General features: G+C 42.8%; 1 protein-coding gene across 1 annotated transcript in view; it reads left to right on the forward strand.

Annotated features, from left to right (window-relative positions):
• The window catches only part of Ror2 (receptor tyrosine kinase like orphan receptor 2), a 210,839-nt gene that overhangs the window by 151,243 nt on the left and 31,828 nt on the right, over nt 1-27,768 (forward strand). The window contains exon 2 of the mRNA XM_070033324.1: nt 14,055-14,132. Within this exon, the coding sequence (XP_069889425.1) occupies nt 14,055-14,132 (78 nt within the window). The remainder of the gene's footprint in view (nt 1-14,054; nt 14,133-27,768) is intronic.

The raw sequence follows: 27,768 nt of genomic DNA on the forward strand, positions 1-27,768 counted from the left end.
AAACCAGCTGGGACGAGCTTGAAGGCAGAGAGGCCAAGCTTTTGGTCCAGGATCTTTTCCTGTGAACTCCAGGTTCAGTGCCTCTGCCTCTTGATTCCTTTCTGACTCAGATGCTGTTTCTTTCTGGCTAACCTTCTTGTTCTATGCTTGCATTTTTATTGGTGTTGAGCTAACTCCTATAAAGAAGTTGGTCCCTTCCTGATTATAGGCCAACAGATGCCTTCAATAGTCAACATTTCTGGGCATCTGGAAGCATTTTCTAGTCAGTGGCTGTAAACACTTTGCAAATACAGATGCACCTCAAACCTACCAAGGACTGTGTCCTGATAACCCTATCAGAAGCTGAAAATATCCTGTGTTGAAATTACATCCAAGACAACTAGTCTACAGTGTATCACGTTGTCTGGCTGGTTGTTTCTCTTTCTTGTTAGGCTGATGGGGTGTGGTGGAGTCCACTGATGCATCCTAATATCATGGGTGGGGATGGTACTGCCTTTTGCTAACCCAAAAAAAGATTCAAATTCTGCATTCAAAGCACAGCTTTTGTTTTGTTGTTTTGTTTTGTTTTATATGGTACTAGACCTTGAACTCAGGGCCTGGGTGCTGTCCTTTAGCTTTTTGCCTCAAGGCTGGTGCTCTACCATTTAAGCCACAGGTCCACTTCTGGCCTTTTGCTTGTTAATTGGAATTAAGAATCTTCTGAACTTTTCTGCTGGTGCTGGCTTTGAACTGTGATCTTCAGATCTCAGCCTTCTAAGTAGGTAGGATAAATGGCATAAGCAAATGGTGCCCAGCCAAATTCAGATCTGAAAGTTAGGGATACCATAACCATGGTGTCTGCCATGTTGTTGCTCTCAAAGAAGACAATGTTGTATGAAGAAATAAACCCAAAACTGGGGTGGTAGTTCTATTGTAAAACACTTGTTCAGAGTACATAAGGCTTTGAGTCCAATCCCCAGAGTGTGTGTGTGCGCATACCCACACACATACATACACACACATACACACACGCTAAAAAATATATGGAAATCTCTGATTACTTTTCTTGGTACATTACAATGCACCAAGAAGTCTTAACAATAGGAAGGCCCTTTGTGTTTAATGACTCCAGGTTACAACTTCCCTGGTCCACTGACATGAATGGCTAGTATTTCTGCCCCTTGCTAAGTTCACTAATGATGGTCCCAGGACCTGTGTGTCATGACTGTATTCCAGATGAGTTGTTAGAGGAAAAAAACTCAGATGAGAAAACAATATATACTAATGGTTATATGTAGACTTGTTAGGAACTCAAGGTACAATTGGCAAAGTTTTTGTTAGTGTTTTGTTTGTTTACTTATTTGTCACAGCTACTCAAAGGCTGAGCTTTCCTCACCCACATTTGCATTTTAGGAAACAAAGTTGCCAAGGAGCCCTGGATCAGCGCTAATGAGTGGCAGAGGCAGGAACTGGAACTATTGGACTAGATCATACCTAAATTTTTATTTTGACTCATAGGCTTTGGAGAAATCCAATGTAGACTGGAGCAGAGCAGACCTCCAAGCTTTGAGTTCTCTGTGGTGAGGTCTTCTCTGTGCAGAGGTATTTGGAATATCTCTTGCCCTCACTCAGGGGAAACCAAGGACCCCTTTCCAACTTGATAGTCTAAAATGCCACATGTGCTATGGTGACAGAACCATTGGAGTGAAGGAAAAGCAATCTGGAGGATAGGATGAGAGTGAAAACAAGAAGCAGAACAGGACTTTAGGCCTGGAGCAGGAAAAGCAGAAGTAAAATATGAGAGACACATACAGACTAGGAAAGAGAGGTGTAAGGGGAGGGAGACATGTAGAGACAGAGAGGGAAACTGAATGGGTGAGGGGAAAAAAAGGGACAGATGGGATCTCAGCACTGTGTGACTTAGGAAATTGCTCAGCCCAGGCCCCCAAGAGGGTGTTTTGTCAATGTGAAATTATTTGCAGGTAATTTTTCTCCCTAGTAGCCTCTCTCCTTGCTGCTGCTCTGATCCCAAAGTCCACCAGCCTTACAGACACAGAATCCTGTTAGGGTTTCTTCCTGGCAGGGAGCTTGGTTGACCTCCCACTACAATGTCATGGACAAGGAATCTTAGCCCAGGCCATCAGCCCTTCATCTATGTGCTAACGTGTCTCTCCATCCTGGGATCTGAGTCTCAGAAAGGCCTTTTACCACTCGTAGGCGCCCCTGAGATTAGGTAAGAAGGAACAGGAAATGTAGAAAGGGTAAAATGTGCTCTAAGAATTTTTTTTTAAGGTAAAAGATCCAAGGGTAAGTTTTAGAAAAATGCAGGTCATCTATTGGGAGAGTATGCCACTGTAAGTGAGGCTGTATGAAAGCCTGGTCGTCATGCAAGGGTCGTTTGACCCTTGTTTCTCTCAGTGATGAGGCATCCAGCTCAGGCATCTCTGTGAGGCCAGCTGTCAGCATTTCTCCTCCTTCCCTCCCTCCCCCACTGTTTTTGTGCCAGTGTTGAGGCTTGAACCCAAGGCCCAGACAGTATCCCTTAGCTTTTTCACTCAAGGCTGGCTTACTCTACCCTTGAGCTATAACTCCACTTATGGCTTTTTGTTGGCTAATTGCAGGGGGAAAAAAAGTTTGAGGCTTTCCTGCCCAGGCTGATTTTGAACCGTGATCCTCAGACCTCAGCCTCCTTTGTAGCTAGGATTACAGTTGTAAATCGTTAGTGCCTGGTCTTTTGTCTTCTACCCCCATCCCACCCCTCACCTTTAAAAAAAATAAGGTCTTTTAAAAAAAAAACCAAATCCAACTGCTAACATAGCAGCAAAACAACAGGGCTGCCCAATCTTTGCAGGCATGCACACGTGTTTTTGCAAGAATAACAGATTCTTGGGTACCATTTGGTTATAAAGGCAAAAGGGCTTCACATACAGAGGGGAGCCCACCTGCTGTGCAGAGGGACACACAGGAACATTTACCCTGTAGCCATCACCCATAACACTGTGCCAGGATTGATTACTTTAGGGCTTTTGGCTGTGAAAATAGAAGATCCTCAAAGAAAAGCCTGGAAATGACCATGATTTATGAGTTTACAAGTCTCAATTAAGTAAAACAATGCATAGAAAAAATTTTCTCTATATATAATCTTTACAGTGGCCTGGGAAATAAGTAGTGTCTGTTGATATGATTGCTAACATAATTCTTGCAGTAAATTCTTTTCCTTTAAAAGGAGAAATTCCAAAGTGCCACAGACAGTAATTGAGAGAAATGCATTCATAGCTGGCAATTACATGCATTTTTATGATAACCACTCACCAGCAGTGGTTGAAATTGTTTTAATATTTTCAACTTCAGTGCTACAATTGTATCACTGTAAAATATAGATGTTTATGTTGTCACTACCCTTGCTCTTCAAATTGCAGAATTCAGACATCATCTAATGGTACCTGGTATGTGGACCTGGTTGGATGGAGGATGTTCAGGACTGGAATGCAACTACTTTCCCTAAGTGGTGGCAATTGCTTGGGGGTGTGGCAGAGAGTTTAAATACATCTGGTTTTGTGCAATAGATAATGTGTGTATGTATGTGCCAGTATCGGGGCTTGCACGCAGGTTCAGGCCACTCTTCATTAGCTTTTTCACTCAAGGCAGCTGCTGTACCACTTGAGCCAGAGGTCCACTTCTACCTTTTTGCTGGTTAACTGCAGGTAAGAGTCTCACAGAGCTGTCTGCTTGTAGTGGCTTTGAACTTTTAATACTTAGATCTCAGCTTCCTGAATAGCTAGGATTATAGGCAGCATCTGGTTGTAATAGGTGTTTTTAAGTTGCATAATTCACTCATTTCAAAACTCAAAAAACAAAGATTAAGTATTTGGGTTTATTTTTTGTTTAAGCAATTAATGTAGCTTTTTTTTTTAACCGCAGAGGAAATGCCTAAAGGATTCCAACAGAAGCTCACCCAGTTCCTTTCTCCAACCTCAGCATAGATCTGACTTATGTGCAGTCTTGGTGGCTTAATGCTCAGTCTCTGCATGTGTAAGAGTGGTATGTAGCTTGCCACAGTTAGTTGGTTCTTGCCTTGCTTTGCCTGTTTGTGATCTGACCACTACCCTCTGCATCTCCTGCACGAAGTTTTTTGTTTTTTATTTTTCAAACTGCAAGTCAATGAGGTATAACAGTTTGTTTACAGTGATTGAGGGCAATGAGAGGAATTTTACAGTCCTTACTTTGAGGGTTAAATAAGAGGATGATGAAAAGCAGTTCAACTAGTGCCTAGCAGGGTAAAATGTTCAAAACTTGAAATGATTGCTGGCAGGCACTGTAGTACATTTGTCACCTCTGTTGTTACTTATTTATCATTTAACTGTAATGTATCTGCACTATTATTTATTAACTCATTAAGGTGATGAGCATTTGGGTATTCTGATATTTGCTGTTCTCATCAAGGCTGAGACAAGCTTTTAAAAGGGCCTCCAAATCCTTTGTTTATTTTATTTTATTTTTTGTTTTTTGAGATAGGGTCTTGCTAACTTTGCCTAGATTGGCATCAAACTCAACTCAGTGATCTTGAGTAAACTAGGATTCAGGAATGCACCGCCGTGTCTGGCTTAGTATTTGTCTTTCTATGTTTTGTTGTTTTGTTTTTGGAGAAAGCATTTTTGCATTGTTATCCAGGTTGCTCTCAAACTTTTAATCTCCCTTCCTTGACTCTTGAGTGCTGAGATTGCAGGTATGAGCCACTACCATACCTGACTTGCTTTTTTTGTTTTGGGTCTTCTCTGTTCCTCAGTTTCTCTCTTAGTTGTGTATAAAATATAAGTAGTTATACTTCAAATTTTCTTTGATTGTTCACATGTGCATGTAATTATTTTCTTAGTGGTAGCATCTTGATTTTTAATGCCTTTGTGTGTGCGTGTGTGTGTGTGTGGGGGGGGGTACTAGTCTTTAAACTCAGCCATGCACTTGCTTGTCACACACTCCTCCAGCCCAACATAGTTTTACAGTTAGAATTTAATGCAATAAGCTCTTGTCTGTGCTCCTACTGGGACTTGACTTTGGAACCAGGAGCTCTTGTTTAGCTTTTTGCTCAAGGCTGACACCATACCTCTTAGTCCACAATTCCACTTCCAGCTTTGTGCTAGTTAATTGATTTAAGAGTCTTATGGACTTTTTCACCTAGGCTGCCTTCGAACTGAAATCCTCAGATTTCAGCCTCCTGAGAAGCTAGGATTACAATCCAAGCCATCAGTGCCTAGCCTGGTGCAATAATCTTTTAAGACAAATAAGTGAAGAAGGCAAAAAAGGAGTCGTAAAGGGCATGCCTACACTGCCTTTCCTTGTACCTGGTTCTTTTAATGGTGTTCTTTTTATCCTTTTCGTGTGAATTAGAATTCTTGTCCAATGGCTTTTCATCTCTGCTCATTGCTATTTCCATTAGAGTACTTTGTTAAAGACAGATGTTTAATATTTTAGGTATCAGGAAATGTCCTAACTTCTTCATTTCTGTATTAGAATTTGTCTGGATGTCGAATTATGGGTTGATAATTTTTTCTATTTATATTTTGATTATGTTATCTCTCTGGGTTCTGATGAAAAACAAACTCCCAGTCTATGTATGTGATAGATTATCTCCTTGCTGCCTTTCCTGTGTGTGTGTGTGTGTGTGTGTGTGTGTGTGTGTGTGTGTGTGTGTCTGTCTGTCTGTCTGTCTGTCTGTCTGTCTGTCTATGTCTGTGTGTATGTCTGTGTGTGTCTATCTATATGTGTGAGTGACAGTACTGGGGCTTGAATTACAGGCTTGGGTGTTGTCCCTTAGCTTTTTTGCTCAAGATTACCATTTGAGCCACAGCTCCACTCCCTGCTTTTTGATGATTAATTGGAGATAAGAATCTTCGTGCTTGGGTTGGCTTTGAACTGGAATGCTCAAATCTCAGCATTCTGAGTATCTAGTATTACGCACGTGAGCCATTGATACCTGAAAATCTTGATGTCATTTATTTAAGTAGGTCATGCAGAGATCAAGCCTGGAAAAAGGAGCCTTTTTTTTTTTTTTTTTTTTTTTTGCATAGTGGACTAGAAAAAAGGAGAATCTCTCCAGGCATCCTGTAGCAGAAAAAGACCCAGGTGTGGTCATGCAAGTGAGGAAAGTTGTGAGGATGATGTGCCTAAGCTGGAACGTGTGAACTGTGTAAATGTCTAACAAGACCATCACCAAATACGGTCAGGCTGTACAAGGCTAGGCCCCACATCTATTCCCCCAAATGCCCTTGGAGCTGATGCAGCTCCTGAGTTGTGGAATGGTGTTGGCATAAGCATTGTGTCAGAAAGGAATGTCAGCCAGCAGGAGAGGAACTGAAGAATTTGGTGTGGGTGAGCTGAGGCAGCCCCATACTGCTGGGATCCTCAGAGAGAGGGAGCCTAGAGGATGGACATATCTCAACTGATGACTGACTGCTGAGGGATGGGGTTATGGGGTTTGGGGGGGAGGATGAACAGGACACTGCCTAGAAGTAAGAAGGTGGCACCAGGAAGGAAGAATTAGCTGGTGCCACAAGCAGGTATTTGTCAGTTTCCTGGCACGAGCAGTCTAGTCTACTGACTCCTATATGGCCTCCAGTAACTTGCTCATTCTTTCCCAGGCAGTTCTCTGTCAGTCTGAGCCTGATTGCCCTATTAGTCACTTTCAAGTCAAAATCAGTGCTATGAAAACCTTTTTGAGGCAGTATGAGGACTACCCAAAAAGGGATGGATACAAAGATCAGGTGCGGAAACAGAAGCCTCATAGGGATTATATCTATGAAACTTTTCCACAAGAAATCCAAGCAAGGACATAAATGGGGAACCCAGGACTCATGTGCAGCCCTGGATTAAAAACTGACAACCCCACTCACACAGATGCAGGCCAGGGTCAGCTTTCTGTAATTCTAGCCACTTAGGAGGCTGAGATTTATAGATCATTGTTCAAAGCCAGCCCTGGTAGGGAAATCTGTGAAACTCTTTATTGTCAGTTAACCATTAAAAAGCTGGAATTGGAGATGTTGCTCAAAGTAGTGGAGTAGCAATCTTGAGAAAAAATTCTAAAGGACAGTTCTCACCCTGAGTTCAAGCCCAGTATCAGCACAAAAATAAGAAGAAGAATCAAGTAAAGAACCTTCCTTCCCAAGGCAGTGGAGTTTCTTTTCATTTTATTTTTTGAACATCTTTAACATTTTAAACAATTTAAATTGTAAATATTTTATTTATTCAAAACATCTTTAAAATCCAGATGGGACAGGATTGGCTGGTAAATCAAAATAATCTTCCCTGAAACCCAAGGAAAGGATGCAGCAAACTCGAATGTTTTCTAAGCATCGCTCATTGCTTTTTCTCTACTGGTTTGCTGCAGAAACAAGCAGGCACATTAGAGAAAGCAGGCCTCAGAGCCTGCTGTCCTAGTGATGGGGCAGTTCCTTAACTTCCCAGCAAAATCTGGGGGAGGGGACCTGGCCAGGCTGGCTGCTAGCCCTCAGGGTGGTAGATGTTGGAAAGGCAGTGTCCATGCAAGACCTCAATTCAGCTGCCCTAGGGTCCTCTCTCCTTCTTCAACCAAATATTTCCTTGGCCTCTTGACAGTAGACTTTTGTTGCACACTGCTGGCTAGTCAGAAGGAGAAGGTAGGAAAGCATTCGGGAAGTGGTCGTGGAGGGAGTTGAGCCAGTACCTGGACTAGTTGTGGTGTTTAATAGGTTTGCTGAAGAAATGGGATCAAAGCCAAGATCATATTGGCAAGAGATATTTTCTAAAATATATTTACTCAGCTCACAATTAGACAAAATGGAAATTAAAAAAATTACACACTGTTAAGACCATTAGTCAACAATAAACTGGCAGTTTCCTTTCAGTGCTATGTGGGTCTTGCTGGCAGTTTATTATTATTATTTTTTGTTGTTGTTGCTATTACTGAGGCTTGAAGTCAGGGCCTGGGCACTGTCCCTTAGCCATTCCACTCAAGTCTAGCTGGCATTGAAAACACAGCATAAGATTTTCACAAGAGCATTCCTGGAACCCTGAATTGCTTCAATATAGACACCTTTTACCTGGCTCAGCTCCCAGGCTCATTCACCTTTTTAGGACTGTATACACTGCTCATTCCAACTACGAATTTCCCCTTCACGGTTGCATTTCCAGGGATGTTTTTGCTGCATTGCTGAGTCTTTGGAGCATGTGACTGGCATTTCCAGTTACAGATGGGCAGGAGGAAGTGCTGTGGGAACTTCTATGCAGGCAGTTTATGGTCAGATTTATATACTTCCTTTCCAAGAGACCACTGGTCTGCAGCCAGATCCTTCTCTCGGGCTGTAGTCTCTGCATCATGAATCCATTCTCATATCCTAGGAATTATACTTTTTTCATGAGGATTAAATCCAAGGATTCCAAGCTTGGTTTGAATAGAATTCCTGCCTCAGTAATTAAAAATCAGATGGCTTTGAAGTTTTCTGAATGTTGCTCTGAAGACTGCATCTAATTATATCACAGTATGCATCCTGATTCAGATGGACAGGTGAAGGGTTTAATGGATGCAAAGTCTGAACAACAAAACATGTTTTAAAAGAAACACAAATCAAAAACCAGAATAGCACCATGGACTCAAGTTCAAGGGCATAGGTTTGAACTTCATTAGTAAATTCTTGCTTAATAGTGTCTTTGCTGTTAATGAGAGGGAGATAATTGCATTCTTTAAGAGCAAGCCTGGGGAGCAGGACACACCTTTATGCCACTTTTCAGATGCATACTTACTCTCTTTTACTGATTTATTATCAAGGTGCCACATGAGTGATTTATGTTGAAAGGTTTGCAGAAGGCTTTTCTTGACTGATCCACAGTGTCTGTTATTCAAAATTCACATTCATTTGAGTGGGGCCTGTGCCTTTAGCTCTTCCATGCAAGGCTATGAAAATGACTGCCAATAAGCATTGTTAATATAACAGTGAGTCTTGTCCCTTGTTGTTCTATAAACATTTATTGGTCCAACCCTGAACACACAGGGCCTTGATAAAGTATTCCTCAGAATATGCCCAAGGACTGAAATTACTGGGTCAATGATAGTCAGTGTACTATTCAGCTATTCTCCAAAGAGTTTGGTGTCTAATTGCTGGCATAGTATTATTGAATGACATTCAAACCAATGAATCCAGTCATATTCTAGGTCCCTGATCAGCACTGATGCTTGGCTTTGGAGCCCTTTCCTGGATAAAATCATTAAAAGTAAAACGGGAGGGTGTCAAACCTACAATTCTAGCTACTCAGAGGCTGAGGTCTGGAAACTTGGGGTTTGAAGCCAGCCCAGGCAGAAAAATGCAAGAGATTCCATTTCCAATTAACCAGCAAAAATACTGGACTGGAAGAATGGCTCACATGGTAGAATACCAGCTTTGAGCAAACGAAGCAAGTGAGAGCACCAGGCCCTGAGTTCAAGACTCAGAACTTTAGAGAGACAAAAACAGAGGCAGAGAGGGACAGAATATAAAAGGTGTATTTTTTGGGAGGGGGGTGTCATGGGGCCTGAAGTCTAGGCCAGGGCATTGCCCCTCAGCTCTTCAGCTTAAGCCTAGTGCTCTACCACTCAAGCCATAGCGTCACTTCTGACTTTTTCTGCTTATGTGGTACTGAGGAATTGAACTCAGGGCCTCATGCATGCAAAGCAAGCACTCTACCACTGAGCCACCTTCCCAGCCCCTAAAAGGTGTTTTATAAGGGACATCTGTGTTGGTTCCATATTTTAGCTATGCTGTGATAAACATAGTTGTGTTGGTAGCTTTAGTATGGCCTTCTTTGTGATTGTTTGGGTGAATGCCTAAAAGTGGGATTCCTGGGTCATAGGGGACTGTTTTCCTTATTTGTAATACTAGTATATGTCTAGGATAATCTTACCAGACAAACAGAAAAGGTCAAAAGCTGTGTACAGAGCACTTGTCTTGAGCTGAAATGCTGAGGGACAGTGCCCAGGGCCAGAGTTCAAGCCCCATAACTGCCACCCCCCCAAAAAAAAAAGCTATGCACGTATGACCATATAAGATGATGCTAAGTTAAATGAACCCTAAGATAGGGACATAAGAGGTTTTATCTTTGTTCTTTTTAATGTACTATGTGATTTTTTTTTGTTTCTTTTGTGTGTTCTTCCCCCATGGTATAACCCCTGTTGTCACTGTAGTTGATTCTGGTGTCCTATGTCTTATATATACATTTTTCTAATTTGGGGAGGGGAAGAGAAATAACAAAATACCGAAACAAGGATACAGGTTTACTCATTGTAACAATGAGACATACAAGACACTATGTTGAACTTTAAACCTTTCCCTGGGGCAGCAGGGAAGGAGGAGTTGGGGAGGTAGGAAAGGAAGGGATGGTAGGGGAAAACAAAGGAGGGGGTAACAGTGCTTGATAGGACTCGTGTAACTGTAACCCCTATGTACAGTATCTTTACAATAAAATATTTTTTAAAGGTGTTTTAAACAACTCTTCAACATGTGTGAGCCTTTGGTATGGAATGGAACAACCTGTTGAAATGTCACTAATATGAAGCCACATGATCTGTCTAGAGTAGTGTTCTTCTTTTCAGATGAGAAAGTGCTGAGGAGTTGAGATGTGTCTGCTTTCATAATGTTCTCTTTGAGAGTGCAGAAGACTCCACAACCTTTCCACAACTCTTCCTGCTATGTGGGCACAGGCTTTGCTAAAGCAAGCTTGTCAGATAGCTGGAGACAGAGGAAACCTGAACCAGGGAAACTAAAGGATCCTTGATATGAAGTACTAGTCATTTCTTCATCTGGGGCGGGGCGGGTCCCAAGATATCAGAGGATGCATAGCAATAAGGAATCCCAGATTCTCTCTCTCCTTCCCTCTCCCTCTCTCTCTCTCTCTCTCTTTCCCTCTTTCCCTCTCTCCCTCCCCCCCGTGTGTGTGTGTGTGTGTGTGTGTGTGTGTGTGTGTGTGTGTGTGTGTGTGTGTGTGTGTGTGTGTGTGTGTGTGTGTGTGTGTGAGTTGTGGGGCCTAGGTGTTGTCCCTGAGCTTTTTCACTCAAAGCTCGTGCTCTACCACTTTGAGCCACAACACCACTTCAGGTTTTCTGGTACTTAGTTGGAGATAAGAGCCTCATGGACTTTACTGCCCAGACTGCTTCTAACTGCGATCCTCAGATCTCAATGTCCTGAGTAGCTAGGCTTACAGGTGCAAGCCACTGGTGCCCAGCAGTCCCAGACTCTTTATGTAGGTGTTTGTTCCTGTTTGTAATAAAGTTTCATTTATATATTTGGCCCAGTAAGAGATTAATAAGATTAACGAGACAGACAATTTTAACAGTGTACTGCAATAGAAATTATGTGACTCTAGTCTTTTCTCTTTCTTTCAAAGTACTTTATTATACTGCACTCACCCTGAGTACCTCTTGAGATGATGTGAATTGATACAACTCATGCATGAAGAGATGAGAAAGGTGAATGGCAAGGACACTGAGATGTGACATTAGACTACTGCTTAGCGGCTACTTGAACACAAGAAACATGTCACTGTATAGTCAGTCTGATAATGAAGATCACTGCTGCGTGACCAGTGGTCAGGCAGGGCATACAGCATGGATATTCTGGACCAAGCAGTGGTTTGCATCTGAGTGGATGACTCACGAACTCATCACATTACTCAGAACTACACACAATTTAAAGTTTATGCGTTCCGTAATGTTCCATGTCATATTTTTGTACCTTGGTTGACAGAAAGCAATTCTGAAGATAAGGAGACTGCTTACTCAGCATGAGCGCAGAGGAGATATTACTAGGTACAGCAACAATGATTGCCAAGTAGGTTGTTGGGTTGTGGCTGTGCAGTAGGAACAGTGTAGGTTCTGCAACAGGGTAGGTCAGGGATGTTGCTCCACCAGACAAGTCTTTCTGCTTACTCCCTGCCCGTGTCTCACAGCCAAACTCCTGTTCCATGTGTGGAGCCCATGTGAGCTGTGTACTGACAGCACCAACTCACCAAGCCATTTTATGTTCTGATAGTCACACTTCCATCCAGCCTTCTATTCTTCTTGCTGGTACAGGATATTCATTTAGGAAAATCTAGTCATACAGTTGACATTTTAAATTGGCACGAAATCAAACACACGTATTATATCTACATATACACATATTGAAAATAGGAGACATAAGAATTATTAACTGCTTAGGAATTGACAAATAGTGTGAAAAAGTCATATAAATACACACCCTGAAGAAATACAAGCCTGATGTCCCAATTCCATGGGGGGAACGATTTGCAGACTCATCTTAGTCAGCTTCCAATTCAGAAGTGGAGACATTTCCAGTCTGGGCAGGTCTTGGAGGAGAGGAAGCAGAGCCTGGCCCATTTATGCAAAGTCACTGTGACCTTGTCAGCATTAGGGGGATAGCTAACACTACATTTTGCTGCTTAGTACATGCACTGGGCTTTGATTTTTGTTTCTTTTGTAATATGTCAATTTAAAACTTCAAATCCTATGTTAGGTGCTGGTGGCTCATGCCTGTAATTCCAGCTACTCAGAAAGCTGATTTTTTGAGGATCATTGTTCAAAGCCAGATCAGGGCAGAAAAGCCCATGAAATTCTTATCCCCAGATAACCACCAAAATGTTAAAAGTAGAGATGTAGCTTAGTCTTAAGCAAAAAATTAAGACCTCGTGTCCAGATCCTGTGTTCAAGCCCCAGGATGGGCACAAAAACAAAACAAAAACAAAATAAAAAAATTCCGCCTTAGATCCTAGCAAATCTTTAATTTTGCAGCAGCAATTTGTTGACTGCTTTGTGTAGTTGATATACCACCTTGGTTTTAGTGATAGGACCACTAGCCCTCAAGTGTTGTAGTATTATATTTCATGCATCTATTTGTCCAAGGGAAGGTGGTGTGGTTGCCCAAGAAAGGTATGGGAGAGATTTAAAAAATAAAGATTTTGCCACTCAGGAGGCTGAGATCTGAGGATTATGGTTCAAAGCCAGTCCAGAGTAGGAAAGTCCATAAGAGTCTTTATCTCTAAATAACCAACAAAAAGCCAGAAGTGGAAAGGTGGTTCAAGTGGTGCCAACCTTGAGTGAAAAAGCTAAGGGACAGTGCCCAGACCCTGTGTTTAAACCTCAGGTATGAGAGAGAGAGAGAGAGAGAGAGAGAGAGAGAGAGAGAGAGAGAGAGAGAGAGAGAGAGAGAGAGAGAGAGAGAGAGAGAGAGAGAGAGAGGGAAGGAAGAGGGGCTGGGAAGGTGGCTCAGTGGTAGAGCGCTTGCCTTGCATGCATGAGGCCCTGTGTTTGATTCCTCAGCACCACATAAGCAAAAAAAGAAAAAAAGCCGGAAGTGGCTCTGTGGCTCAAGTGATAGAGCACTAGCCTTGAGCTGAAGAGCTGAGGGACAGCTCCCAGGCCCAGGCCCAGAGTTCAGGCCCCATGACCAGACCCAAAGAAAGAGAAAGGAAGGGAGAAAGGAAGAAAGACAGGGAGGGAGGGAGGGAGGGAGGGAGGGAGGGAGGGAAGGAGGGAGGGTTTTTACAGTATGAGATGCTCCTTATTGTGAAACTCCTTGAAATGCTTTTTATGAGTGGATCTCAAAGATGTGTGATTATTTGTGGAAACTAGGAAGCTAAGGGGAATGCTCATTTTTCATTTAGTGGCACACTTAGGCTCTGTTAGATTCATGAACTCTTTTTTCTGTCTTCGCTAATGAATTAATCTTAGATGACTGTCACAGAACAGTAAATGTGCTTCCAACAGCATGGCCACAATTAAATCAGACATTGGTTAAACGACTATGTTTTTAAAGTCATAGAAACATTTCTGTTTCAGTATTCAGTAGTAAAGAACTTGAGTAATATACTTAAAGTCCTGGGTTAAATTTCTAGCCAAAATAAAAAGGAAGGCAGGAAAGAAAGTAACCCCTGGACAAGTTGTCATAATACCTAGTCCCTCCTTGTTTATTGCAAACAGTGAGAAATTTTGTCCAAATACCTTTGTCTTTTCCTGAGACACAAATTACAGGTTTCTGAAGTGAGGGTTTGTCTGATGTATACCTGTGTTCTTTTCCCAGGTGAAGTGGAGGTTCCAGATCCAAATGACCCTTTAGGACAACCCGATGGACAGGACAGTCCCAGTCCTACTCTGAAAGGTAAGCTGGGAAGAGCAGATGCTCTTTTCATATTTCCAGGCTTGTCATGTCACATGATTTGCCTGTTAGGGCTGGACCTTCTTAATCTCATGGTTGGTGGGTTGGACAGTGCAGCCCTCTGTCTATGGACCTGAGGATGATTCCCCTCCCCGGCTTCCTGTGTCTCTTGATGGTGGCTGGGGTATTGGGTGTTGATTGGGACTTGTCAGAAGGACTTGTCAGAGGTGGCTGATACAAGGATAAAGGCCTGAGTGGAGCCTCTTTTCTTAGCCACTAAGTACCTGTTGGTAAGCACCAGTCTTATTTCTTCTTCTCAATGAAATAGTCCAAAAGTGTGAAGGTATGTGAAGTGGCCAGGTGCTCTCCTCCACTCTGGGAGTGCACTCTTTTTCTCATGTCCTACTGGCTAATTACTCCCTAAGGGCAGAGTTGATAGAGCAAGCTAAGCCAAGCTGGGCAGATGTGGACCAACCACGTGAGGAAGTGCCACCTGTTCCAGTTTGCGCACGGTCAGTGTGTATTTCTGAGTTGTCTCAGTCAGCATGGGCCAGCATGATGAAATCCCATACACTGGGTGATTGGAATAGGAAGCATTTATATTTTCCTAGTTCTGAAGGCCAGAAGCCCAAGATAAAGGAACTGGTGTAGTTGGCTCCTTGAGGGGGCCCTTGTGCATTCTTACTATCCTCACATGAGGGACTGACAGGAAGCTCCTTTGGGCCTCGGCTAAGCCCAGTTACCTCCTCCATGGAGATCATGGAGGGCCACAGATGCTTGGGCCAGTCACTTTCTGGCAGAGCAGTCAATTTATTCTGTTCTCTCCATAGCTGGTGCTGAACTCCACAGCAGTTAGCCTGTCTCTTCTCCCTTTCCCTTTTCCCTCTCCCTCTCTCTCTTTGGTGCTAGTTTGCTTTTTCAATCACTGCTGATATTCCGCCACTTAAGACATGCCTCCAGTCAAACGTTTCTGCTGGTTCGTTGAAGATAAAGACTCATGAGATAAAGACTCATGAGCTTTTCTGCCTTGTCTAGCTTTGAACTGAGATTTTCAGATCTCAGCCTCCTAAACAGCTAGGATTACAGGTCTGAGTACCTGGCTCCACAGTGTTGTCTAAGCCTATGGAACCTTTAGGAACTGCTGTTTTGCTTCAGTAGCCTGTTTACTTCTAGGTCCCTGCTAAGGCTATGTCTCCTGAGTGTTAGAGCAGTTATGACTGACATTGATCTAGCAAGTTAAGGTGTCACTTTATGTCCTGACAGGGTTTCTTGGCATGATGCTTCTTATATCTTTGTCTGCTTTTTCTTCCTACCACAGATTAGCTGATTTATGACAAGTAAAGGCTTCTTTGGCTTATGGTTGTGGAGGTTGGAAGTCCAAGAGCTTAGAGGTGGTATCTGGTGATATCTTCTTGCTACATCATAACTTGTGAGGGCCTCATGTGCTGAGATAGAGCTGTGCCAGATCAGGTCTCTTCCTCTTTGTATAAAATCACCAGAGCCATCAGGGGGTCCTCACCTCCTTGACCTCATTTAACCTTACTGACTCCCAAGGTCTCACTTCCGTGCTATCCACGTGTGACTTTGGGAGTTCAGTTTCCACACCATGAAATTTGAATGACATACTCAAAACATAGCACCACAGCCATATCCAGTGCTTGTTGTCTGCACAAGGCCAGCTGTGCTGTTTTGTTTTTGTATCAGTACTAAGGCTTGAATTCAGGGCCTTATACTCTAACTTGACTTTTTCCACCCAAGGCCATACCTCTACTTCTGGCTTTTTGCTGATTAATTAGAGAAAAAAGTCTCTCAGATTTGTCAACTGTGGCTTTGAACTGGGATTCTCAGATCTCAGCCTCCTGAGTAACTAGGATTATAGGTGTGAGCCACTCATACTTGGCTTGTTTTGCATTGTGGTGCTGGGGTGGAACCCAGGGGTGTGTGTTCTACCACTGAGCTGCACTCCAACCCAGGCCTATTTAGGTGAGATGTACCATTGGTGCCTGGCATTCAGAGACTTCTTGGAGAGGCTTTTGTCCTCTCTAAGATGTTGATGAGCACATGTTACTTACTCTCTTTTCAGCCCAGATGTACTGACTATGTTGCTCTTTACAGATCTGCTATGTATACAATGGTAGTTTTATTAGGAGAAGAATGCTGGGCACATCTAGCGGTTCTGCTCTCTGTCTGTGGGAGCATCACTTGATGTGTGTGAGCTGATGGCTTCATGAGCAGACAGCCTCAGACACACATTTCCTGAGAAAGGACAGTTAAATTTGTTGTTTTGTTGTTGTGCTAGTACTAGAGCTTCAACTCAGGACCTCGCACTCTTGCTTTACTTTGTCTCTTAAGGCTGAGTCTCTGCCACTTGAGCCATACCTCCACTTCAGATTTTTGCTGGTTAGTTGCAGATAAAGAGTCACATGGACTTTTCTGCCCAAGTTGCCTTTAAACCTAGATCCTCATCTCAATCTTCTGAGAAGCTAAGATTTATAGGCATGAGCTGTCAGCTCCTGGCAATAGTTTTGTTTTCTGTTTTGTTTTTGTTTTTTCTTCTGATACTAGGCTTTGAACTCAGGGCCTCATAGTTTCTCACCTTACTTGCTTGGTTGGTACTCTACTACCTAGGCCAAGCGTCCCCTCCCCCGCCCCTCCTCCGCCCCTCCCCTGCGTGCTAGCTTTGAACATTAATCTTCTGCCTCTCTGACTTCAGATTAGTTTGAATTACAGACTAGAGCCATCAGTGGTAAGTTTTTGGGGTACTGATCCTAGAACTCAGGACCTGGGCGCCCAAAGCTTCTTTTGCTCAAGACTAGCAACACAGATCCATTTCTGGGTTTTCTGGAAATTTAGTGGAAATAAGAGTCTCAAAGACCTTCCTGTTCAGGTTAGCTTCAAAGCACAATCATCAGGATTGGATGCTCATCTCATTCCACAAGCCTGCAGATGGCCTATAGATACTGGTCATTCCTCTGTGGTGACTGAGCATGTCCTCTGCTTTGTGTGACGGGAGAGACCTGGCAATTTGAGGGGAAACTATTAGGTTAATATGATTTTATTTAATGGTGATTAGCATGAAGGAAGGAGCCAGTTTGTAGGGAGCAGGAAGAAAAGGTGGCATCCTGATTTGTGCTGAGATCTGAAGTACAGACATTATCTGGTAAAGCAGTTATGGAAATGTGTGTGGCCTATTAGGAAAAGGGCCTGAGGAACTAGGTGCTGAAGGGAAGTAGTCTGGATTATTGGATGGTGGTCATAGAAATCAGTAGAAGCTGACCTATGCTCCTCAAGACACTAGCCACCAACTAAATGTAGCTCTTTAAGTTTGTCAGTTAAAATAAAATTTAGATTCAGGCTCTGGTGACTCACATCTGTAATCCTAACTACTCAGGAGGCTGAGACCTCAGGATCTCAGCACCTGAGACTCTTTTCTCCAAGTAGAAAGGCAGTAGAAAAGGCAGTAGAAAGGCAGAAGCGGAGTGCCTTGAACAAAATTGCCAAGGGAAAGCACAGGGCCCTGAATTCAAGCCCCAGAACTGGCATAAATAAACAAACAAAACAATTAAAGATTCAGTTCCTCTGTCCTGTAAGTTACATTTTGATATGGCTGCTGGCTCCCAGGATAGGTAGCACAGTTTTAGAACATTCTAGCTCACAGGAAGTCCAGTCTGGCAGTCCTGGAACACATTATGCACTGCTTTTTAGGCACAGGAAAATTTGTGTTTTATGGGTGTTTTTTGAAGGTGCCTGGCCTGGAACATGAGAGGCTTGAATTCCCTCAGTGAGAAGCCAGCATTGGAGGAAGGCTAGGGGTGGAGCCGAGGGCAATGTGATCACAGTAACAGTGTAAAATTCTGCTCACAACCATCTGTACAACTCTGATACTTACTTGAAAATGAAGTATGTTGCTTTACTTGAAAAATATATTACGAACTTCTCAGCTCTAGGGTGAGCTAAAGGATGTGGGGCTTCCCTGTAGGGATAGAACCGTGTGGCAGGAAGAGGGATATACTTAAATTTAGTGATCAGGAGTAAGCACAGAGAAGCAAGACATCTAGGACTCACCTAACAGAAGTGGCATTTACTTACCTTAGTGAAGAAAAATATCAAAAATTTTAAACAAAGCTCCAGGCATTTTATAAGGCTTCCCCTTTGATAGTTTCTTTGCTTATCTGGGACTTGATTGCTTCTTGCCCTTTTTTTCCCTTCTGGTAACCTACAAATGATTGGGTTAAAATGCATGTGTGTACATCAGTCCTTTTGCAGAGCTGGGAGAAGTTTTTAATCAGAGTTTGGAGGCTTGCCTAAGGGCTTCCCCAGGGCACAGAAACACTGATTGCAGAAGGCAACCTGTCAAGCCACCCTGGAAAGGAGCAAGCGTGTGTACGTGTTACGACGCATCCTTGCAATGACAATATGGCTGAATGAACATACTACATGATCAGCTTGCAGGAAGATAGGAAGGTGGTGTTATCATGCTGTAGGCTGGTTTTGGGGGAGATACTGTTCTGGCCCAGGCTCCAGATAGGAGGGATCAAAGATCTTGCTTCTTAGCTCACAAGCCAGCACCTGGAAATAGTGGCTGGTGCTGGTGCCATTCTAACTCTTAGAATTATGATTACTGGTGGATCCCTGAGTTTCCCAGTGTCAAGACTTCAGACCCTTGAGGATCTACAGTAAACTGCCTCCCAGGAGACTCTGTAGCTCTAGGATTTTAGCTCTTCCCTCAATCTGACTGTCTGATTCTATAGTGTGTGTGTGTGTGTGTGTGTGTGTGTGTGTGTGTGTGTGTGTGTGTGTGTGTGTGTGTGTGTGTTGTGTCCTAGGTAATGGCTCTTGTGCAAAAGACAACTCACTACACTCTTTCTTTCTCCTTCCTTTCCAATCTCAAACTGTATACCATCAGGGAAGGGAGGACTTAGCCTGGCCAATCCCACACTCAGTACTCCTCTCTCAATTTACTGGACTGCAGCTCTTTGCCACATGTAGTTCAAACTAGATATATAAGTAAATAGCTGAGCAAATTGTGTTAGCATTTTCTTTAGTCATTATTTGTGATATGCAGACGTCTCTAAACTACAAGCAGGTAAAATCAAACTTTGGGTCAGTCTATCTGTTGTGACCAGGAAAGTTTGCCTTGGTCCCAAGAAAGTAAAATCTGACAGTTAGGTATGCAGTGGTTTTGTTCAAATGTGTACTGTCACAATATTTATTTGCTTATTTACTTATTTTGGCGCTAGGGCTTTGCACTCTTCCTTGCCTTCTTTGCTTAAGGGTTGTGGTCTATCATTTCTGGTTTTTTGATAGTTAATTGGAGATGAAAGTCTCATGGACATTTCTGCCTAGGCTGGCTTTGAACCATGAGTTCCTCTGTCTCCTGAGTAACTGGGATATAGCTATCAGTATTATACTCCTATGCTACTATTTAGCACATAACATAGGCCACTGGCCTCCCATATTTGTGGGCTTCAAATCCAGGGATTCAATCAACTATATATTGAAAATATTTTTTAAATGTCTCATACTGAACAAGTATAAACTCTCTCCACACTTGGCATTCCCTAAGCAATACAGTGTAACAATGGTAGTAGTATTTGCACCGTTAGGTGTTTCAAGTTATTGAGAGATAGTACACAGGAGTATGTACTTGGGTTAGATACAGATATGATGATGTTTTATGGAAGGAACTTGATTTGAGCATCTGTGGGAGGTCCTAGAATCAATCTCCTGCAAATTCAAGAGCTGGTTCTCTGACTTACCTAGGGTGAGGAGCAGAGAAAGAGGTAGATAAGGGAAGGTTTCAGAGTACACAGCCTATGTAGACGAGGAAGTGTCCACCAAGCATGTTGGTTTACAGATAAAATGTTTGCTGTAAATTTCCACATAGCAGAGTGCTATCATCAGGACTGAAGCAGTTTTAGGACTGCAGTTATAGCATAGTTAATACATGAATAAATGCTTGGAATTTTGTGTTCCCTGTTATATCAGACATCACTATATGTATGCATTCATATGTTCCATTTATTACTATTACATTACTTACAAAAGCCTTCATTTCACCTAGAAACCATTTGCTCTTTTGTTCCAAGGCTGTATTTTAAATGCATGTGTAATGCAGCTCATGTTCTATAAAATCAGTACTTTGGAATGTTTGTGGGAAGTGGATAATTTCTGGACTTCAGGGTGGAGTAGAGATGGTCTTGCCCATCTGGTGGCCTTCTGTGTTCTTGCTCAACCAGGATGGACATTGTGCATGTGCTTTGGGAGAGCAGTTCCTGTCTACGCTGAGTCCAGAAGAAGAGGTTCTAATGTTGCCCAAGCGAGGATAGGTGGCAGTTTTAGATGATCTCAAGTGAATTCTAAATCACAGGGATGAGGGGCTCATGTCTTACTCGCCCTGTGCTTACTAGGCTGCTGCTCCTGTTTGTGGTGGGCTATGCTGCTGTGCTGATCCAAAATTTCCTTGGAAAGAAAACACAAGGCACTAGTTGTCATGGAGACAATGCCTGTTGCTCTGTGTTACTAAGTGTGGGTTTCTTGATTCATGTAGGTCATGTGGATGAATGAGCAAATACATTGTAGGTGTTTCTGGTTCTTGCTGAAGTCTTGGAGTGAGTGAGTGTGTGTGTGTGTGTGTGTGTGTGTGTGTGTGTGTGTGTGTGTGTGTGTGTGTGTGTGCATGTGCGCACACACACATACACAGGAATGTGCTTATGATTTCTAAGTTTTACCATAGAGTCCTAGAGTAAAGTCCTGATGGCAAGCTGTCAGCTTGACGTCTGTCCTCTGTGTAGTTAACTTAGACTTGGCCTCTGCTTCCAGGTTTGCGGCTGGCCCCCACACTGAGCTGAGCCTGGCCAGTCGCCTAGACTTTTCAAGCTCCATTTTTTTCATCTACAACATAGTCATGATGCACATTAGTCCTTGAGATTTTTGTTGTGGACTGGCTGTCTCCTTGGAATAGGGCACTTCCCAGAACAGGATACTACCAATTGCCCAGGCCAAAGCTGAAGAGGTGCCTACCCACATTATGAAAAATCTGAGGTGGGCTTAGGTACCAAGGGCTTGGGGTTGACCCAGGGTGAGGGGCACTGAGGACTATTCCCCTCCAGCTAGATGGATGTAACTATCCTCAGAATTCTTTTAGCTTGAACACAAGCCAAGTGCTGGTGGCTCATGCCTGTAATTCTAGCTACTCAGGTGGCCAAGATCTAGAGTATTATGGGTCAAGCCATCCCAGGTAGAAAAGTATGACTCTTACCTCGAAAATATCTAGCAAGAAAGCCAGCTGAATCTGAGGCCCTATGTTCAAATCTAGGTAATGGGGGGAGGAACACAAACAGGCAGTAATGTTTATCAGACCCAGGAGGGCCCATAAATGTAAATAAAGCCATGCAGGGTAGAATAGTGACAATGGGATTCTACAGACATATTTTGGGGTGCTCTGTCCCAAGTTCTAATACTGGAACCATCTCAGTATGAGGGCACAGTTCCTGCCTCTCTTGGGCTCATGGTACTGCCCCTCTGAATAGGTGGTGGGGGTGGAGGGCCATTCCAGTGGCCAGAAAATGAGTCAAAGTGTGAACTAAAGACACCTCGGTGCTGGTGTTCCCTGCAGCAGACTGTCCTATAATGGAATGAGTTTGAGTTCCTGCCCTCTGGAGTCAGAAATAAGACATGTAAAATAGCCCGGGGAGTACTGTACTGTAGTTGGGGCCTGTAAGGGCTGGGGAAGCTTTGGGGAGAACATGGTTCCTGAACTGAGTCATGGATTACTCAGCAGGTATTCACTGAAGCCCACCAAGTGCTAGGTCCTGGCACAGGGGTGGGGATGGCTTTCTCCACCTGGGTAGGTTTTATCACTGGGTTATCAATTAAACCAACATAAGGTAGGCTAGTTGGATAAAAATAATACAGATGTATTATTATACCACAAGGACCTCATGTGTATTCTGGACCCCAGCAGGATGTAGCTCATTTACCTCTTCACAGGGTATAGAAAGGCATTTGGAAAAGAGCAAGCCAATATGAGAAAGATGAACACACCATCAGAAGGAAGAGTGACCATCAGTTCCATCTGGTGTCAGCCTCCATCCCCTGTCCCATAATCAAGGGCATCTTGTCTGGTTAGAATCTCAGTCAAGGAGAGTCATGTTTGAGGACTATCCTCACAGATAAAGGAGCTCAAAAGAAGCCAGAGTCTACAACCATTGTCTCCAAGTGCTCTAAGTTTACCATATCAATGCACCTAAGTATCATGCTTTGAGGCGGCCTTTCTGCTTGCAGAAAATAAAGTTGTCTCTGAAACAATCTTGGTTCATCTGAGTAGTATAGCTTTAGGTGATTTTTACATCCTAGATTGTGCTTGCAGGAGCTAAGATGGCTGAGTCGTTACCAGGCAATTTGATCTTATGAGGTCTCTCTGTCTGCCATTGATTGAAATGTCTTTTTGGTGTAGGATTGTACTTTATAAGTACTTCAGAGATGAAATTCCTTTTACCAAAGCACATCTTTTCAGGGCTACTCCTTGGTCTGCAATTTCTCTGAATAACTAGCTCTCAATATGCCACAGAAAGGTATTTCATGGTGGCATGTTTTGGTATTCTACAGACATATTTTGGGATGCTCTGTCCCAAGTTCTAATACTGGAACCATCTCAGTATGAAGGTATAGTACCTACCACTCTTGGGCTCATGGTACCTCCCCTTTGAATAGTTGGTGGGGATGGAAGGCCATTCGAGTGGCCAGAAGTGGCCAGAAAATGAGTCAAAGTATGAGCTAAAGACAATTTCATTGTTCCGATAGTTTTTACTTCAACTGATAAAATCATTAACAGCTAGCCACTGGCTCCCACTTGTCTGGACAATAAGGATGGTAGTTGGATGTTGTTCTTACTTCCAGTGACTTAGCAGGAATTCTTTCTCTATTGTTGGTTTAGTACCTAACCTGTCTGTTCCTGTGCATGTTTCCCAGTCTCTTGGTGAGTGTGTGGGTGTGTATCTAGTTTGTGGGGCTGTCTCCTTCCTCCTACAGCCCTTCTTCCTTCATCTTCAGGCTCTGTACCTCTCTGGTTACTTTTCTCACAACAGGCACCTTGTTCCAGCAAGAATGTGCTTTCTTCATAGTTCTGGAGGTTGGAAGTCCAAAATCAAGATGTGGGCAAGGCTGATTTCTTCAAAGAAGAATTTGTCCCATGTCCCTTTGAGCTTCAGAGTTTGCAGGCAACTTTGGTGTCTTGGCTTGTGGCAGTATCATTGCAGTCTCTACTTCCTTCTTCACACTGCTGTCTTACTTCTATATATCTGTGTCCAAATTCATCTCTGTCCATAAGGCCCCAGTCATTGGTTTAGGATCCACTCTCATCAAGACTGACCACCTTCATTTGATCACATCTGCACTGACCCTCTTTCCAAGTAAGGTCAAATTCACTGTCTGGGGGCCATGGCTTTAAAGTTAGGAAACACATTTTGTCCCATTAAAGTACAAATGTTCTTCGGTATTTCTCTCCATCACTTGTTAACAATTACTGTTTTGAAGTAGCTATTCAGTGGCATTTCAGTTCAACATATCAGCTTGTGAATATGATGCATCTTTAAAAAATCATATTTTTATTATTTTAAGTTGTTATACAAAAGAGTTGCCATTCAACAAATCAGTTTATAAGTATAATGCATCTTAATCAGTGTCACCTCTTTCATCATTTTCCTCATCTCTCCCAACCCTACCCATTCCCCTCAATTACCTACTTTTATCTTCATATATACATTCATATTGTATTCACCTACCCTTCCTCTCTCCATTCATCTATGCTTCTCCTCTTGACCTAAGCCCCACCCCTGAATAACACATGTTCCAGCTTTCTGGTATTCATTTGTTAAACTGTAAGTTAGCTGTTCAGTGGAGTTACATCATTGGAATCCTTCCCTGCATAATACACCATACTTGAGTTAATATGTTTATATATATATATATATATATATGCATATCACCCTGCACATGCCCATATATATTTGTACACACACACACACACACACACACACACACACACACACACACAATTTAGTTCTCTCCATCACTTTTGTCCCTTTGTTTTTTATTTTCCTCAATTATCTGAGTTTCTCTGATCCCTATCGTTTCTGTCCTCTTGTTTTCTGGGCAGACCACTGGGCAGCTCGGTGGGAGAGCCTGAACTGAAGCATGAGCTTTCTGTCTCTGGCTGATTTATTGACCTGTAAATATTTTCTCCTGGGAAGAGCAGCTTTATATCTTTCTTTCAGTTCTTGAGTTCTCCTTTTCACTTGCTTTTCCAGGAAATTCATCTGTTTTATTTCCCACCAGTCAAAGCCTTGTGACCTTGTGACCCCTACACATAAGGCTTTCTTTATCTCCTTCCTAGACCAGTCAGCCTGGTCTGGTAAATAAGCAGATCTTCAAACACCTAAGTAATTTGACCACATGAGTGACTACTCGGGCAATCAGTTGGGATATAAAAGTCATTAATCATTGATCTAACCTTGATTGTGCAGGAGGGTAGTGTTCTTGGTGATGGAATTACCTTTGCTTCTGGGGTGTTTTAATGTTTGGACTCAGCTGTGTTGTCTTGAGCTTAGGGCTGCACAGAGCTGGCCAGGGCACTAGGGACTATCAGCATCAGCTGCTAAAGTTGCATTGCTGAGCAGAAGGAAAACTCAGTTGGGTGAATTAAAAGGCTTTTGCTCCTAATAAATGGAGACCTGAGTGGTTACATCAGCCATGCATGTCTCCTTGCAGCCTGTTAGTTTTCTGAAGAGGTTTGGGGCAGCTTTAATGGAATTTTTTGTGTGTATGAGCTAAAAAGGGAACTTAGACAATGATTAGTATAAATCCCATATTTTGCACATAAGGGAAATGAAGCCAAGAGAGAGGTGACATGGCTGGCTGTAAATTAAACAAAAAGAGAGAAGACTATTATGTTCCATCTTCAGAGAGCTTTCTTGTTGGATCTCCAGAGAATTGACGAAGGCAGCGATTGAGGGTGGACCAAATTAATTTGGCAGCCCTTTCATGGCAATTACGTACACATGCTCAATAAAACATTATCAAAAGACATGCTTTTGTGAACTTGTAAGAGAGATGGAGAATTGCCCAGAAGGCCAGGGGAGAGAATGGAAACAGTTTTGAGTAGCAACCCTGAGCAGAGAACAGTTGAGAGGTAGCCTGGAGAACAGCTTGCTTTCTTGGGGTCCTCGGGGGAGGGGGGCAAATCTATGGAAGACAGAGTTAGATTTTGTGGCTGTCATGTAGTAAGGGCATGGACTTGCCCACATGAATAGTGGGGTGGGTTCCAGAGTGGGGAGACAACAGGAAGATGTAGATGCACTACAAAAGGGCACCTTAAGACAGGTAATCCTCCAAAGCTTTGGCATTGGATTACTCTCAAAATATAAGTGCTATGCTAAAGACCATATTCAGGAGTGGGTATGTCCTTCTGGGTACCAGTACTTATGCCTATAATCCTAGCTACCAGGCAGCTGAGATCTAAGGATCAAAGTTTGAAGCCAGCCTGGGTAGGAAAGTCTGTGAGACTCTTCTCCAATAGACCACCAAAAAGCTGCAAGTGGAGCTGTGGCTCTAGTGATAGAGAGATAGCTTTAAGCAAAAAAGCTTAGGGACAGCTCTCAGATCCAATACTGTCACCAAAACAAACAAAAACAGTAGGAAAATCTTGATTGAGAGTAAATACGTACCTTACAATATTAAGTCAAATATTGGATATAGTAAGTTTTTCTCAAGAAAAAATAAAACATCATGTTTGTTTTTAAGGATACAAAGGAATTTACTTTTTGTACCTTAATGTAAGACTCTGCAATCTCTTTGCTGCTGCAGATACTATGATGCAGGCTCATTCAGAGTCTTAGGCTTTTGACATTGAGCCGGGAGGGAACCCATGGGGTCCACAGAGCTGAGGTCTTATGAACAAGCCTATACAAAGCTAGGAGATGGGAGATTTGAGGCTTGAGAACATTTGCCCTGTTTGCCCAGGAAGGTGAGAATAGAGCTTGACTTGACCCTAACTTCGGATGGGAAATGCCTCAGAAATCTTACTCGTGAGAAATCTAACTAGGGCCTGTTTTTAGTGCCTTCACCTCTGGAAACTAGAGTTCAGTTGCTAGAATGTTGTGGGAAATCCCAAGGCAGAAAGTTAAAATAAAACTTTCATTGTCTGCCAGAGGAACCCAGTTTTCAAGGGATTTTCCCCAGGAAAACCAGCCCTACAATGAAAAATTACAAAGCACTCACAGAGAAGCACAAGATGATTGGCAAGCAGTAAACAATGAAGCCTGAGGGCTAAATCAAAAGAAGGGAATGAAACCACACACAGATAATGGCTGCTGGTGGCTAACGCCTGTAACTCTAGCTCCTCAAGGGGCTGAAATCTGAGGATTGAGGTTCAAAGCCAACCCAGGAAGGAATGTTCATGAGACTCTTACGTCCAATTAACAACCAAAAAGCTGGAAGTGTAGCTCAAGTCATAGAATGTCATCCTGTAGTGAAAAAGCTAATTGACAGTACCCAGGCCTGGAGCTCAAGCTGCAATACCAGTAAAACAAACAAACAAATAAATAAATACAGCAAAATAAGGGAAAACTGGCCAGGCACTGGTGGCTCACACCTATAATCCTGGCTACTCAGGAGGCTGAGATCTGAGGATGGTTCAAAGCCAGCCCAGGCAGGAAAGTCCATGAGACTCTTATTTTCAATAAACTAGAAAACTGGAAGTGACATTGTGGATCAAGTGGTAGAGCACCTCACCTTGAGCTGAAGAATGCAGGAACAGTGCCCAAGCCCAGAGTTCAAGCCCCATGACCCACCCCCCCCAAAAAATAGGAAAACTGCACAGAAAAAAAAAAGCAATGGTAAACTTGAAAGAACAAAGCAGACCTTCTAGAAAATAAAATCATGGTTATGGTGCAGGACTATAGAGATTTGCAGAGCAGATGGCAAACAACTAAAGATAGAAAGGGACTGGATATAAAAAGTAGATGGACAGCTGGGCACTGGTGGCTCATGCCTGTAATCCTAGCCACTCAGCAAGCTGAGATCTGAGGATCGTGGTTCAAAGCCAGACTGGGCAGGAAAGCCCGTGAGACTCTTATCTCCAATTAACACCAGAAAATCAGAAGTGGTGCTATGGCTCAAGTGATAGAGTGTTTACCTTGAGCTGAAGGGCTCAGGGACAGTGCCTGGCCCAGATTGCAAGCCTCATGACCGACAAAAAAAATAAAATAAAATAAAATAAAAAGTAGGTGGACAGTGTAAGGAATCAGATCAAGACTATTAGCATCTATCTAAAGGAAGAGTTTACAGAAGAAATAATGGAAAAAGGCATTTTGATAGGTATTTTTACTGATCTGAGAGAGTGTTCTCAATGTAAAGTAAAGCACTGATTTCTGGGGAGGGTAAAATAAAATAATCCCATCTTTATCAATAGAGGCTTCAGAATTACAATAACAAAGGGAATGTATTGAAAATAGCCTACACTGGGCACCAGTGGCTCATGCCTAAAATCCTAGCTACTTAGGAAGCTGAGATCTGTGGATCCTGATTTGAAGTCAGCTGGGGCAGGAAAGTCTGTGAGACCCCCATCTCCAGCTAATCA

The sequence above is a fragment of the Dipodomys merriami genome, unplaced genomic scaffold (genome assembly GCF_024711535.1).
Source record: "Dipodomys merriami isolate MVZ:Mamm:240054 unplaced genomic scaffold, mDipMer1.0.p SCAF_22, whole genome shotgun sequence".
NCBI lineage: Eukaryota > Metazoa > Chordata > Mammalia > Rodentia > Heteromyidae > Dipodomys > Dipodomys merriami.